The 16,164-nt window shown below is 38.2% G+C and overlaps 1 protein-coding gene across 10 annotated transcripts in view; it reads right to left on the minus strand.

The window, feature by feature from the left end:
* The window catches only part of LOC134540339 (heat shock factor protein-like), a 72,634-nt gene that overhangs the window by 25,348 nt on the left and 31,122 nt on the right, over positions 1-16,164 (minus strand). For 4 of the 10 annotated variants that reach the window (XM_063383003.1, XM_063383004.1, XM_063383011.1 and 1 more), the window contains 3 exons: positions 14,991-15,215; positions 12,743-12,913; positions 3,852-4,002 (listed from right to left, as the gene is read on the minus strand). In XM_063383003.1, the coding sequence (XP_063239073.1) occupies positions 3,852-4,002; positions 12,743-12,913; positions 14,991-15,215 (547 nt within the window). The remainder of the gene's footprint in view (positions 1-3,851; positions 4,003-12,742; positions 12,914-14,990; positions 15,216-16,164) is intronic. The other 6 variants (XM_063383007.1, XM_063383008.1, XM_063383009.1 and 3 more) reach the window with 3 other exon arrangements.

The raw sequence follows: 16,164 nt of genomic DNA on the forward strand, positions 1-16,164 counted from the left end.
GCTTTGTTTGGTGACAGCAGTTTGATTTTATTCGGTATATTCCTTTTCATAGGACCCTTGCTATTAAAATACAATTATATTTAAGTTTGAAAGCTTGTAAATTCCTTGCCAGAGATGACTGAACTCGAACTTGGTGTGAAAAGTGACATATTTTGACCCCTCCCTCACCGCTTTAGTACCCCATTCATAATAGCCAAATTTTACGGGCGAAGGGAGGGTGAAATGAGCATTTTATCACTGAAGGTTTTTCAAAGGGGAGCGAAGTTGGGGTGTTATAAGGGAGGACACTAGATGGTTTGTGTGTCTGGGAGGGATGAGCTAGCCTTGAAGAATAATAACGAGGGGAGGGAGGGGTGAGCTTATGCGTCATGAAGCCGCTGCCGCCCGCCAGCCAGCCAGGCGAGCTTAGTGTGCGCCCACTCGCGTTGCAGAACCTACAGCTGCCATATTTTTAAAGAAAATGTCCCATTATTTTTTTGTTATTCTTAAATGAACATTTTTGGAAGTATTAAAGCTGACACAAAAATATGCTGTGTGTTAAAATTAACAGATTTTAGTGATCTTTCATTTCTTTTTTTAATTTTTTTCTGATTTTCACATTTTGGTCAAAATGTCCAATTTTTTGACGGTTTCCGATAATGTATTCGTAATATCACTGCTTCGTTAAATCCGGGGTTCGTGACATCGGGGTTCTAGTGTATTTAACTACGGCAAGCAGTAAACGTACATGTAAACTAACCAGTAAAAATAAACTGTCTTTTGACATCTTTTCTTTAGAGGTGGCCTGTAGGGCGACGGACTTGTCATTAAGGTTGAAGTGGGTTTAAAGCAAAGCCGTCTAGCATTGTGAGTGACAGCATCCTGCCATTGTATGGCTGGTTTCTTAGCTAGTAGTGGTTTGGGGGGGGGGGGGGGGGGGGAGAGTTGAAATGAACTGAAAATTTCGGAAAAAATCTATTACGACCCTATTCCTGGGAACTGTGAGGGGTCGTTTCAGAGAGGTTTGACTGTATTAATTAGTAAGTAATTATATTAAATTATATTATTTAACAATACGTAACTAAGAAATACATTGATTCATAAAATACAAAGTTTAAAAAATTGGATTTTAAATGTGCAAAACTGTGAGACTTTGTACATATTTAAAATTCAAGAACGGGAATTCCAATACCATTTTAACGCATGTGGTGGAGAAAATTTACGGTACCAAACATTTATGAGGAAATGCGTTTAATGTGGTCGCTTTTCACAGGAAACAGTAAAAGTAATTTACTTTTGATCGACTTTGTAATAAACCGAAGTGAAGTAGTGAATTTTCCATTGGAACATCTTAATTCACTTGATGTTTGCCAATTATATTACTCCGTAACATCAATCAGCTAAAGTAATGCAATGGAACCCAATTAGTAAATAAAAAATAATGAACAATATAATTGAAGCAACAATTATGATTGTACCTTATCAAGGTGAAGAAGTACTACTTCCACAAATATCACATAGACATAGCGTTTGAGTTCAAACTTGTTTCAATTTCCAATACACCTTGCGTTAGCTATGACTATCAATAAAGCGCAAGGGCAATCTTTGCGAGTGTGCAGTTTGAATTTAGAAAATGAATGCTTCTCTCACAGGCGGTTATACATCGCATGCTCAAGAGTTGGTAAACTGTCTGATCGTTATGTTTATGCAGAAAACAGACAAAAGAGCTTAAAAATTAAAAATTATTTTATGTGGGGGAAAATTTTTTCTGTTCTTCTTTTCTTTTCATTCCAGAGGATAGCCATAGCAACGCAAAGCAGTGTTAAATTGAATAATTATTTCTCTGTGAATCTATGTTCACTAGAATACTTTGATTTACTTTCCTACTCATTTTAGACTGAACCACAGCCTAGCGTGGAAGGGTTTTAAATAGTGCTGGGTCGAACGTTCGAATTTCGAACCGAACCCCAACTTTAGGGTTAGGTTTGGTTCGGATAAAATTTCATAACAAATGTTCAGTTCGAGTTCAGTTCGAAATACTGACAAAGAGTTCGTATTCGGTTCGAAATTGAACGTAATTAACGAACTTTAAAACGAACCCACACAAAAAATATCTTACATCCACAACTCGTATTTGTTTGGTAAAACAGAAGGTGAACTACTGTTGCCAACATCGGTCACATAATGATTACGGTTAAAATCGATTATTTATCGATAGTTGTAAGCAGAAAAAAAAATGGCGTCGTCTGTCATCTTTGCGTGTAAAGATTTCATGCGGATGTTATAGATTCTTTAACACAGCACGCGTAGTTATTTAGTTGTAATCGTCGGAACATACGTACATTATCTTTTGTTCATCAGTTTCTTTAACTTCGTTGTTTGTTTTGTGTTTTACTCATGGTTGGTGCATGGTGCATGCTGGAATTAAGAAATCGCTTTGTAAAAGGACTACGTTCATTTATTATTCTCAACAGTCCGACATTGAAAACTTTGTTATTTATTTTTTATTTCCTTACAAAAATATTGTGTTGTTACATTTTCATTGTGTACCTACAGGTAAGTGCATTTTTAAGTAGCTTCCCACAGTAAAATTGTGTTTCTTTATATTAACTAGAGCTGTGCCGATCTGGATCGGCAGCTACCGATATTGCCGATATTTTTGTGTATCGGATCGTATTCAGGATCAACCAAAACGAGAAAAATAATTGCTGATACTGTTTTTTTTGTCCAGATAGTACTATTTACCACGTTTCCATGTCGGGTATAAAACGTTTCGTGTATCTAATTTAGTTTGTGTACAATACTCGTTTCCATGCATTATTTTGATCCAATTGAAAACGACTTCGATTTGATCGATATATTTGCATGTTATGAGGATCGCGACATTGGCTCACGTGAAATAAATAAAGACGTAATTAAATAAACACAAACAGGTGATTTGTCATTCTGCTCCATTCGGAAATACTTCCCCTACGAAAATAGAATGGATAAGCGAAAAGTCTTGATATTTCTTGGCTGCATGGCAATTATTGTTGGGTGTATTTCATTTATTAGGAAAGTGGGCGCAATAAAGAACTGCACAACAAAGAGAGCGCAACATTTTCGTACATCAATTATGTGTGCAAAACTTGCATTATTTCAACATAAGGTAAATATGTATTTGAGCAGCCGGTCAGAAAGAAAAGTCTAAAAAATCCGAAAATAACTTCATTCTATTCTCTAAAACGTCCAACTACTGTATTTCAGAGTTTGGTTCGAGTTCGGTTCGAGTTCGATGAATTGGACTAGTGTTCGGTTCGAATTCGGTTCGTGATGAATGTTAAAGGTTCGGTTCAAGTTCGGATTCGGAGGAACTGTTATTCAAAATGTTCGAGTTCGGTTCGAGAGATAAAAATAGGTTCGACCCAGCACTAGTTTTAAAACGTAATATAAGGGTTCCATAATCATTCTTGACCCTTAGTGTAATGGTCCGAGGTTCTGACGGCACCAAAGATAAGTCTGGAAGGAAAGGTATAGGGTAGGGGGAAGTTCAAGATGGTATTTGGCTGGATTCTGGATCTATGTATCTCTGCACTTACCAGGTAAAGATGTTCCCAGACACTACTCCTATGCCTGTTAGGTTCTATTTGTCTTTGACACGAATCTGGGCTTTTACAGCTTCAGTCTAACTTGAAACCGGAGACCCCAGCACACGCAACCCAGGTGTAGTACATCCTCATAGCTGTATTAAGAGCATATCTACGCTCTCCACTAGCATGAATCCGCTCTCCTCCGTTGCTTCTGCACAACCGGGCAACTGCACGCAGAGGAACACACACTCTCTGACGGACCGAAAGCGGGTCCAGTACCGGTGCTCCGGAGAGCACATCTACCTTGGTGAAGACATCGGGAGCGAGGCCCTGGTCGGCCGCACGTACCCCCATCAGCGTGCTGTCGTCCAGGCTGTAGCCCTCGCCCTTGAGCAGCTCCCGGATGTTGTCCAGCTCCGACTGCATGGAGCCCACGTGGCTGTCCAGCTGCTCCCTGCGCCCGCAACACGCACGACCTTCACCCTGCATCACCTCACGTCACTTCTCCGAGGACATCTGGACCTGGGTGTTTCACAAGTGGCCAGGGTATTTGAATCTCCCCCAACAATAACATAACCTTATCAGTCACTGCTCCATCTCACGGTTGGTCCCCCACCAATACCAACGATGGCTTGATCAAACCTCGGCCCCCAGGTGGCCACATGGAGCTGACTGCAGTTTCAATTCACTCAACAGATTTGTCTTCACATCCTGATTTCTAGCAGATCACATTCCAAAAATCATGTCTAACGGGTACATTTCTGTAATGATTTTTTTTTGTGACAAAGCCCAACGGTCATCAGTGTTGTAATATTCTTTCTACAAGGCAGTTTATTACAACTTCTTACTTTAAACACCATTTTACCACACAATTAACTAGTCTTTGTTATTCCAGAAAACTGTACTGATGTTCGACAATCTCACATGGCTTTAGTCCAGAACAGAGCAGATTAGAGACCTAACATTGCACCATCAAACTTTACTTTAGTTTACACAAGATTTTATATTCAAATACAAATTTGTGAGGAAGAAAAATTCAGAGATTCTAACACTAACGCCTGTGCGGTCGACAAAGACCAAGTTATTTATCTCTACAAAAGCTAGAAAGAAATTAAAGAAATTTTTGTATTTGCTAGAGATGTACGAACCTGCAAATTTTTAAGTTGAGTCGAGTCGAGTCGAATTATACAATAATTAGTTCGAGTCGATTCGAGTCGAGTTTGTAGATCATAAATTCAAGTCGAGTCGATTCGAGTCTGAATTTTTATTTGAATCTTTGACACTTAAGTTGAGCTTGAATATTTGCACTTTACTGCTAAGAGTCCTTAGACTGGCCCACGTAATCAAATATATTTAAAATACAAGTATTAATACAAATAATTCATTTAGAATAAATTCTTAACTGATATAATACAATTCAATAATTGAGGTATAGAGCATAGAAAAAAGTATTTTTTGAATTTTTAAATTTTATTTAACAAATATTGCCCAACTAAGAAAATTAAAAAAATTTGATATCTCCTAAAGTATTTGGAATTTCTTATATCTGCCGGCTTTAATGAAAAGAGGAATTTTAAGAGCATATAATTAAAGTATTTTCAGAATTTTTAAATTTTATTTAACAAATATCGCCCAACTATGAAAATTAAAAAATTCGATATCTCATAAAGTATTTGGAATTTCTTATATCTGCCGGCTTTAATGAAAAGAGGAATTTAAAGAGCATATAATTAAAGTATTTTCAGAATTTTTAAATTTTATTTAACAAATATCGCCCAACTATGAAAATTAAAAAATTCGATATATCATAAAGTATTTGGAATTTCTTATATCTGCCGGCTTTAATGAAAAGAGGAATTTAAAGAGCATATAATTAAAGTATTTTAAGTTTTTAACATTTTTTTTCGCAAATACCGCTCAACTACATATTTACCTTATTTTGGACCGAACGAGTTAGCTGCGGCCTGCAGCATTCACGAGTCAATAAAAAAATGAATATAATTTAGGCTTGTTGGCGCGAAGGTTAGGTTACGTTTCACACAATCATTAGAACATTTTTGAAAACTTTCACTTATGGGAAGTGTAAGGCCGTGCTACAATTAACGCAACATTACAATAAACGTTCCCATAACAAATATAATACATTTAAAGATTATTGCTACAACACTAACGCCGTTACGTTGCCGGCCAATCGCAAGCTGGCACTTCCAACCAATCCATGCTTTTGTATTTGTATTAAATAGTTACACTTTATAAAATACTTTCACTTTATAAAATACTTTATACTTCATAATTAATTTTAACTTGCCACTTAATTTGGATAGCAAACAATTATACAAAATGCACTCTCGCCGAACGTAATAGTGTAAACAAACACGGAAAAAAAATTCATGTTCGCCACCCTACACTTCCTAAAATTAGTGGAGCGCAGTTGTTTTTTTTAACTGCCATTTCGTGATTGGTGGCGTATCAGTCGCAAACATGCGCTCTGTAACACAAATATAACGCTACCGTTAATTTATTATTGTAACGTTCCGCCGATTGTAGCACGGATTTACTAAAAAAAAGTAATATTTGGGCCGATATTAAGATTATAAAATTTAATTTGTGTTTTGTTTATTAAAAATGTGTTCGTCTTCTTTGCTATGTGGTCACACCTGTTAAGTTGGCAATATGTAAAACTAAAATATAAATAATATGGCCGATTGTCGTCATTGTTTTTAAGTACGTGTTTCGGTCTTACGTACGTATTTTTAGTGTCGGCTGAAGTCACGTAAGGAGATATTAAGAATTGTAATTCAATTTTATTATATTTTATCATCGAGTTTTATCCAATTTCCTTTCGAGTTTCGCCCCGTCGAGTAAAATAAACTCGAATGCCGAGCCGAGCCGAGCTGATGCTACTCGCTCGACTCGACTCGAATTTTCGAGTCTCGGCCCATCACTAGTATTTGCCACCAGCTGCAATAATATGGGAATGATTTTTTGTGACTTCAAGCAATATTTTTAATGTTTTCACAAGAAATAAGTTTCTCATTAAAATGTCAACACATTACTAACTTTAAAAAAAAGTTTGGAAGTTTTTACGAAGCTTAAATTTTTGTGTTTTAGTAATATGTTGTTATTCCTGACTTTTGATTTCTAGATTTAGTTTTGAGGCACTCTGAAGAATCAAATTCGAGATTCGGATTACAAAAAACGTGTATTCAACCTACCATTAGTTACGGTGATTGTTTCATTTTTTCGTTATTAATTTTTTGAAAGGTGATTTTTAACATTTTGACTCCATACCTCCCTCACATTTTTTTTTTGTCCTGCCACTAAACTTTTCTATAGAAAGTACACTAAGAATGGCGGAGCAACAGAGGAGTTTGGAGGCAGGTTACTCTGCTGAACCAGCGCAGACTGGAAGCAGTTGAGGATGATGACGATGATAACAATGATGATTATGATGGTGTGGATGATGATAAATATTTGTTGAAAACATTAATGGCAGAACAAAACATTTCAGAAAGATGCATTGAATGACTAGTTATAGAAATAATTTCAAAAAAAAAGTAATGACAAAAAAAAAGTAAAAAAAAAAAAGGTAAAACCAAGTCAACATCACTATGGGGTAAGGTATACTCCGAAAAGGAATTAATCATGATTAATTCACTGATATAACGAAGATGACAACTATGTACGATGAAACACAGACCACGGAGCAAGCGGGAATCACACGGCCGCGACTGGTTATGGCAGCATGACAAGATCAAGCACCCAAGTCCAGCCGTAGCGCAGGCGAGCAAGCAGCGCTGGGGCCAGGGGTTATTTTCTTTGTTCCACTAATAGTATAGTATACACCTATCCCTAACTTAGCACGTCTTCAGACTGCGCGGATTCATTTAGCGCAATGTCAATTTTACTGCCCCAGTTTTGAATAGCACGTCTCTACATTTTAGTTAGCAAGAAATCTCGGCAGGCAAAAAATAAAAAAAGTTGAGCATTTCGCCACGAAGTCTGTTTCAACTTCTGTAAACAACAGATGTGCAGTGGGATACAGTTAGCAAACAAGGGGGGAAGAGATGCGCGCGCAGGTCCGTCTATGTTATCGGCTGTTGTACAAACATCAGATATGGCAAGTTAAATTGCAGCTATGAAGTATAAAGGACCAAATATTATTATGTCCGCGCGTATGCCGCCGTGCCGTACCGTTGTCGCCTGGCCACAGATCGGGCCGTGAACTCAGCCTAGCCAGTGGCAGGGAATCTGCTCAAACAAAAGCAACGTCTGCCCATTTAGCTGCCGGTAACTGTACGTCATTGATCACTCATAATGCATCATGTTCAAGTATTTGAGACAAAACTGGAAGTATTACAGGGCGCAGATTGTCATGAAGGATATGCTTATGTTGTTCGCACTTTAGTTTTAAGCAAGTCAACTGTGCGCACAATCGAACGAAATAAGGACTCTTACCAAAAGTTTATACAGTATACATGTGTCTCATGCTGTTGGTTGTACATGCGGGAATATATTTGGCATTAGATACCGGAACAGAAATGAACAGATGATTCACGTGGAAAAGGTTGTTAAATGAATGTTGCAATGAAAAAAATAATCATTGGCCTGACAGGATTGATATGAACCAGGTGGTGATACGCGAATAAGCACTATAACTTGTGAAAAATGTAATTATCCAGACAGTAATATAGATTTCAATGTCAATAAAAGATGTCGTATTTGTCATACAAAGTGTAATGGGAGGCATATAAAGATAAATGGTGTGACATATTTATAGTTGACTGTTATTCAACGCATTTATATTACGCAATGTATATTTTCCTACACAATTTTGGAACACATTAAATAAATTAGCCTTGCCATTTATGGAAACTAATGTTTCAGAATACGAGACTTCGAATAACACGAGCACTTTTAGGAACGAATTAGTCGTGCAAGTGAGGGATAGGTGTAGTATAACCCTGTTGTAATGTTTTTCAAGGGGGCGTGAGGAAAAGCATTATAAGTAGGGCCACCTGAAAGTGGTGAATAAAAATGAGGTATTTCATCATTATAAACAGCTAAAAGCGGTATAAAAATTCGTTAAAAAAAATTGAAAAGCGGTGTTAAAAATCTGCAAAAAAAATTACCTGCAAATAATATTATTATTTTTAAAAATTATTTTTCCATTGAATTTCCTATACAAATATGCATATATATACTTTATTAACTTTAGAATAGCATATTAAAACTAATCAACTTAGCAAATAATATATAATGCATTTATATTCAAGCCACTTAATGCATATACCTTGCAATATTTTAAAAATATATACATATATAGGTATATTTATATTGATAATTTATTTAAAATGTACAACAATGTCCCTAGTATGCTTAAAATGGTTGGCCTGAAGAATCAGACTGCAGTTACAGGAATCAAGTCTTTTCGTAGCCACTCCACACTATATACAATACTACTTGTGCAATACTTGCACATCATAATTTTACTTCCTTCATCAAAAATAAAAAAAGCCATCACTTTTAAATTCCTTTACACGTTTTTGGCATGTTGAACTAACCAACAATTAATTACTTCCAAGAAATTTTTTTTTTTTGAATTTCAGGATCTAATGTGTTGCATTCATTGTGATTACTGAACATTTCCAGAACGGCGCCATTTTGGAATAGTGGCGATATTGCCTTTTAAAAACATTGTGCTGTATTGGATGGATAACTTACAGTTCAAATAGAAACCACAAGCACAACCTGAAATCTTCCGAAGTTAAACGTTATCCTAGGTTAGGTTGGCGTTATTTAAAATATTTAATGACCGTAAAATAAAAATATTTTAATCCTTTAATTATGGTGCTTTTTTACTTGCGATCGGAAAACTTCGGAACTGTTCGGGTGAGCGGCTTTCTACATCTGGATGGACACATCTATGCATAGAAAGAGTCTGTGACTCTTTGGTCAAATTTGCAGTATCAACAAAGAAGATGGCGCGTGACTTCGTTAATAAAATATATTACCACGATCGTTTCGACGGACGGTTCTATTTAATTTTTTTCCGACAGCTTTATATATACGACAAGTTATCTGAGGTTAGAAAAAATATATTATGAATTGGTAACGTTGCTACGGGGGAAAAAAAAAATACAGTTTGGATTCCAATCCACATCCCTTACCGCATGAATTTATGAGAATTCAAGTTTAATACTCTACTCACGTCAGATTTTTAAGGATTGTTGAAATTTCTTGCCGTGTTTACAGTTATAAAACGTATTGCATATTATTTTCGTAGTAAGGTGGTACAAGTTGGCACTGTCTCTGTTGTGTTGAACAAAGGAGTTAATAAATATTTTTTTTGCGTATTTTGTGTGTTTTATCGTGAATTGTCAAAAAAAGGCAAATTTCGTGGGAAAATCAGATTTAATGAATATTTCGCGTTTTTCGTCATTTTTTCGCGATCTCGAAAATTGCATGGCCCTAGTTATAAGTGTAAAATATCAATTTAGCACTTGTCAGTGTTTGAACTTTAAACCAATGGACTCTTCAAGCTACTTAATAAATATAATGTTAAAATCACCGATGGGTGCAATCGATGCTCGAATTTACTTAAACAAGACAATAATATTTCAACTTATTAGTGCTTCCTGCTTCTATTTTATTTGTCTTTTAAGACACTATGCCACATTTCTGCATAATTTGTGATGACGTTTATAGTGAGAATGCGTACTTCCAATTCCTTCACCACTTGACAATGTGTAACTTTATAGTTCCTACCTACCAAGAAAATTAATTAATTCTTTTCAGCAATAGAAAACAATTTTTTGCCATCACATTATAGTTGGCAAACATAAATATTGTAGGATTATGTACATACATCTGAAATCACACTAGAATAGCAAGGAACAAAAGGATTTTTTTTTTCAAGACAAGGGTGCCAACAGACAAGTAACTGCCAACGTTATATACTTTCAGTATATCGAATACCCAACGTTAGTCAGTCAAAGTTTTAGCGCTAGTGTTCTGACACACATTTATCCCCCATACAATCCTATTTGAACAATCTGCATCTATGGTATAACAGTGACGGTAAACGAAAATGTACGTAAAGTGTAAAGTAAACCTTTTAAAACTTTGTTTTAATATTTATGAATTTCAGAAAGCAAACATTAGAAGCAAAAAAATGCACCGTTCATGAAATAAAAACATTGTTCTTACAGGAAAAACATCGAAATTAAAAAAATATTAACTTTATAAGCAGGAACATTATAACAGGGCTGTACTGTATTTAATATTTAATGGTATCTCATTTATTAGGATCAAATACAGTGATATAATACCGGATATATTCGGTCCAAAAAGTAAAACAGATTTTATTTTTCAGCTAGAATGGGAGGCAAAATGGGCCATCCCCCATCTTACACAGGGTGTGATTTTAAAATGCAATTCGTGGAACCGAGAGCAAATGTCAAATCAGGATTGTAATGTATTATAAGTACAGATGGTGATTTATAGCATTTAAAATAATAACATTTAGCATTTTGAATTTGAAATTGAGCATTTTGTAGCATTTTTAAAAACAAGATTTAGCCAATGCTCTCATTTTACATTACTGAAGAAAAGTATATTTTTAAAAAGCATTAAACAATACACATATTAATTATTAACAACCACAGAAATAATGATCTAACACAACTACAAAGTTAGCCTAATTTGGCAGGTTTCCAAACAACTTTTTAGCACTTATGAGTGCAATAAATTGAATACTTAAAATTACAATAAATATTTTTTAGCCGTGTTCATGGCCATAGTTGATGTAGAGTGCACAAATAATGTTATTGAAACTAATTTTTTTTCAATTTTCGCCTTCTTTTGGTTTTCAATCATGCCAGAAACCGCTTGCCGTTTTACCGACTTTTTTTCTTCATCCGATTTCTCAGTGAATCTATTTTTGCAGCCTGACGTCCCTCAGATTTAATGTTCTTTTCAAGTACATCTTTTTCCACTCCAGACGGCGATTACATAAATTGCACATTAAAATATTCTTATCACTTTCGTAGAACTGTTCATTTTTGTATTCATTTATGCAATCGCGAATGGAAATGACGTTAGGTCCCATTTTTACCACGAGAAATAACAGTATACAACACATTCACGAGTATGCACGTATTTGTAAACACACCACATTCCACAGACTACACAAGAACGCGGCTTTCACTTACAATAGTGCGGCGAAGCAGAGATGTCGCAATATGGTGGCCTAAAAACTTGTACTCTGCAAGATGACAGACACTCTTCCAGCTAGTTGTTCTTTGCTTTGTTTACAATCGCGAGGCACGGATAGCCATTTTTCATTCAATATTTACGAACAATAGTGTTGTGAATGACGTGACAATAAGATACTTGTGATGAATACGCCATAAAATGATGGTTTCTTTTGGTACTGAACTGAAACAAAATACAATCGGTAGATAAATTGTGTAGAGTGAAGACGAATCTACGTTTTTTACCTTGATTTCGCATTTATCTCGGAATAGTCTAGATTTCACATTTTATAGCAGAAAAAATATAATTTAGCATATTTTCACATCTATTTCGCGAAAACGAAAAATCACCATCCCTAATTATAAGAAAAAGGAATTCTGAATCCGCAGAATCTCAAATACCAAAAAATTTTTTTATAGGTTTTGAAAGATACAATGAAAATTATTAAAAGATATTTACAAAATTCAGCAACGTCAATCAATCCTGAAGTTTACTAGGTGTATACGTATGTATTTTTCTTTGCACCTATTCTACTGACATTCCCTCACAATTTTTAATACGTAGAGATACGGAAATTTCGGGCATTCTTTTAATTGCAAGTTAGAATGCATACCGGTACCTTCACACACTGGCACTGTGTACAAGATTTAACCGCAGTTATTAGGACACGCACCTCTACGACCGTGAGCCAAGCTAGGAGAGAAGTAAGCGAATAAGGTAGTTTGTCAATTAACAAGGACAAATATGTTTTCGCTAAAAAAAAATCAACCAATGGGGAAGCAAACATGGGTTGAGCACACCTACGACTTAGAATTCTATCCTGAGGCCATTCGAATCCGCGAAATTTCCGGGTCTCTATCAATACGTAAGTGTTGCATGTGTTGATCCGGGACAGCCGGTGAGGGTAGGAAGGTAGGAGGGCGTGACGCCGGACTCACGTGGCTCCCCACCTGTCCAGCGACGCGGCGGTGGCGGCGGTGGAGGGGGGAGCGGAGGTGGCGGCCTCCAGCGAGCCGGGCTCCTCCTTCAGCTGCCGCGGCTCGGGCACGATCATCTCCACGGGCTGCACGTCGTCCACAGCCTCCTCCAGGGGCAGGATGATGGTGAGCCTGCGGCCACGCCTCGCCTCACACAACACTCGGCACTTGTCGCATCATTTCAAACTGTTTAGTTCGTGAGGCAAGTAATACAGTGAAACCTCTATAACAAATCTCAAGGGACCAAAATTTGTTGTGTTTGTTGTAAAGGGGTTTGTTAAATGGAGGTTTCGCACAATATATTTCTAGTCATCATAAAGCTTCACATAAATGGCTAGAACTGTCTTTCTGACTGTTTACTACGATATGAGGAATTAAACATGAAAAAGGACATTGAATACACTTGTTTAATGGCCAACCATTTGATGCTTGGAAATTATCAATTCCCATCCGCAGTGCTTCCTGGCGTGCCATTTATTGTAAAATTGGCCTTAAGACGTTGATGTTAGATGCCCTAGCCTCCATTAGCCAGTCAAACAGTATCTTGTCCAAATCATCATTTTTACATACTTTCACAAGTTTTCGAATTGTTCCTAGCGTTGTTTTCGATCTATTCCCGGTTGGATAATATGGTCGAAAAGTGTAGACGCCGGGATGTCGAAACTTTTAGCTATATCACTTTTTTTTCCACCTTCATCAACTGAATTTAAAATTTCTAATTTTATTTTAACGTCAATCTGTCGCCGCTTTTTAGGATTAGAATTCATTTTACAGTAGTACCGTGTTGATTTCCGTAACTACGTGCGGAAATAAATAAACAACAGTGAAAACAAAAAAACGGAAATTGTACTCCACCATAGATAAAAATATTTGCGTGTGCGCATCTTTAACCATAGAAACGCAAAATATACTAGTTCATCTTGCCAGAGCGATGGTACGAGAGGTTTCCGCCACTAGCGCTAAATGTACCCGCCATTTTGAACAAAGTGTGGTATGTATACACAACGTGTTATCCATGATGCTTTGTTTATTTATTGTCTTCCGCAATGGTGCATATTAATTTACGGTTATACGCACGTATTTTTTAAGCAGTGAATGCAAAAAAATTAGTGGTTGGCTTGTAGGAGATGTTTATTTTTGCGTGTTTTTCAAAAGCGGCAGTTCGTTGTAAAGGGAATTTCACTATTTCGGAACAAATAAAATTCGGTATTTAGAGGTTAAAACAGGTTTTCTGGAGTATAATTCTGATTATTTTTATGTGGAAAAATAAATAAATGATGTGATATTGGCTGCACACAAAAAAAAAATCATGAGGAAGACGATACTATTACCAGTACAAGTAAACAGTCTCAAAGTACGCCGGCAAATGTAATATATTCATTCTTTGACAAGAGTGAAAAAAAAAACTTGTATCTGCAAAACTTGCAAAAAGGTTCTGAAAACACCCTCATGTTAGTTGTGTTTATCTTCAAAATAATGTAATATTTTACTTTTATGTACTATATTTAATTGGTACCTATTAACAGTCACAATGTTGTGCATTTTATACGAACTCCCCCCCCCCCCCCCCCTTTTTTAGTAAGTTTGCAAAACAGATTTCAAAATGATACTTTAATATTTTACTTTACTGCAAAAACATAACCACATAGATTAACACCAGTACCAAGAATGCTTACTGTGCTGAAGTGAGCTCTGTCCTCTGTATTAATTTACCGCCCAGTGCGTCATTATACAAAGAGCTTGGGTCAACAGCCTACGTGATTACATGCAAATAAGGCAAACACGGGTGTCTACTATCATAACAAAATAAAATTCAAGAGCCAACCACCGTACAGTTAGCATCAGTCTCGCCGAGAGCCTCCAATTTGTTGTTTTCATGGTAACTTAAAAAGTAATTCCATATTTTGAATAATTACTAAATTCCACAATAACAAACATTTAAAAGTAATGCAAGGCTTTTAACCAACAACAAACATTTGTGGCAATGGAATCCCCACAAATGGCTGAATTTTAAAAGAGAAAACTGAACACACAGCACGTCACCTAAGTATGTTATTTTAATGAAATTTTTTTTATGGAGCAAACTGATCTGTACTATTTCCCTGTTAATAAGTTTTTATCACCCAGTCCCTTACTGTATTCCAAGTTTGTTAGCCACCCCGTAACATGAAGTTAGTGTGATGACAGTGCAGTAGCACCGAGTGCTCACCCGTCGTCCTGCTGCGCGGGCCTCCGTCGCCGCCGCCTCTTGAGCTCGCGGGGGCGGCCAGCCGGCGCACGGGGCTCCGTGTCCGTGGCCTCCGCGATCACCATGTCCACGTCCAGCGGCAGCGAGGACACCGTGATGTCGGGGCACACGTCCAGCAGCATGTCCCCGGGACCGCCGGCCCCCTTGTCGTGCCGGGAGTCCGCGCTCTCCACCGCCTCGCGCAGGCTGCCACCGTGCGCAACAACACTCACTGCACGCACGCTCCCCGCCAACACCTCAGTGTCACAGTGTGGGGCCCGCACGAGGAGACACAGTATACGGCCCGCACCAGGAAACACAGTGTAGGGCCCGCACGAGGAAACACAGTGTAGGGCCCGCACGAAGAAACACAGTTTAGGGCCCGCACGAGGAAACACAGTATACAGCCCGCACGAAGAAACACAGTGTACGGCCCGCACGAGGAAACACAGTGTACGGCCCGCACGAGGAAACACAGTGTACGGCCCGCACGAGGAAACACAGTGTACGGCCCGCACGAGGAAACACAGTGTACGGCCCGCACGAGGAAACACAGTGTAGGGCCCGCACGAGGAAACACAGTGTAGGGCCCGCACGAAGAAACACAGTTTAGGGCCCGCACGAGGAGACACAGTATACGGCCCGCACCAGGAAACACAGTGTAGGGCCCGCACGAGGAAACACAGTGTAGGGCCCGCACGAAGAAACACAGTTTAGGGCCCGCACGAGGAAACACAGTGTACGGCCCGCACGAGGAAACACAGTGTACGGCCCGCACGAGGAAACACAGTGTAGGGCCCGCACGAGGAAACACAGTGTACGGCCCGCACGAGGAAACACAGTGTAGGGCCCGCAAAAGGAAACACAGTGTAGGGCCCGCACGAAGAAACACAGTGTAGGGCCCGCACGAGGAAACACAGTGTACGGCCCGCACGAGGAAACACAGTGTACGGCCCGCACGAGGAAACACAGTGTACGGCCCGCACGAGGAAACACAGTGTACGGCCCGCACGAGGAAACACAGTGTAGGGCCCGCAAAAGGAAACACAGTGTAGGGCCCGCACGAAGAAACACAGTGTAGGGCCCGCACGAGGAAACACAGTGTACGGCCCGCACGAGGAAACACAGTGTACGGCCCGCACGAGGAAACACAGTG

Source organism: Bacillus rossius, chromosome 16, assembly GCF_032445375.1.
Source record: "Bacillus rossius redtenbacheri isolate Brsri chromosome 16, Brsri_v3, whole genome shotgun sequence".
Taxonomy (NCBI): Eukaryota; Metazoa; Arthropoda; class Insecta; order Phasmatodea; family Bacillidae; genus Bacillus; species Bacillus rossius.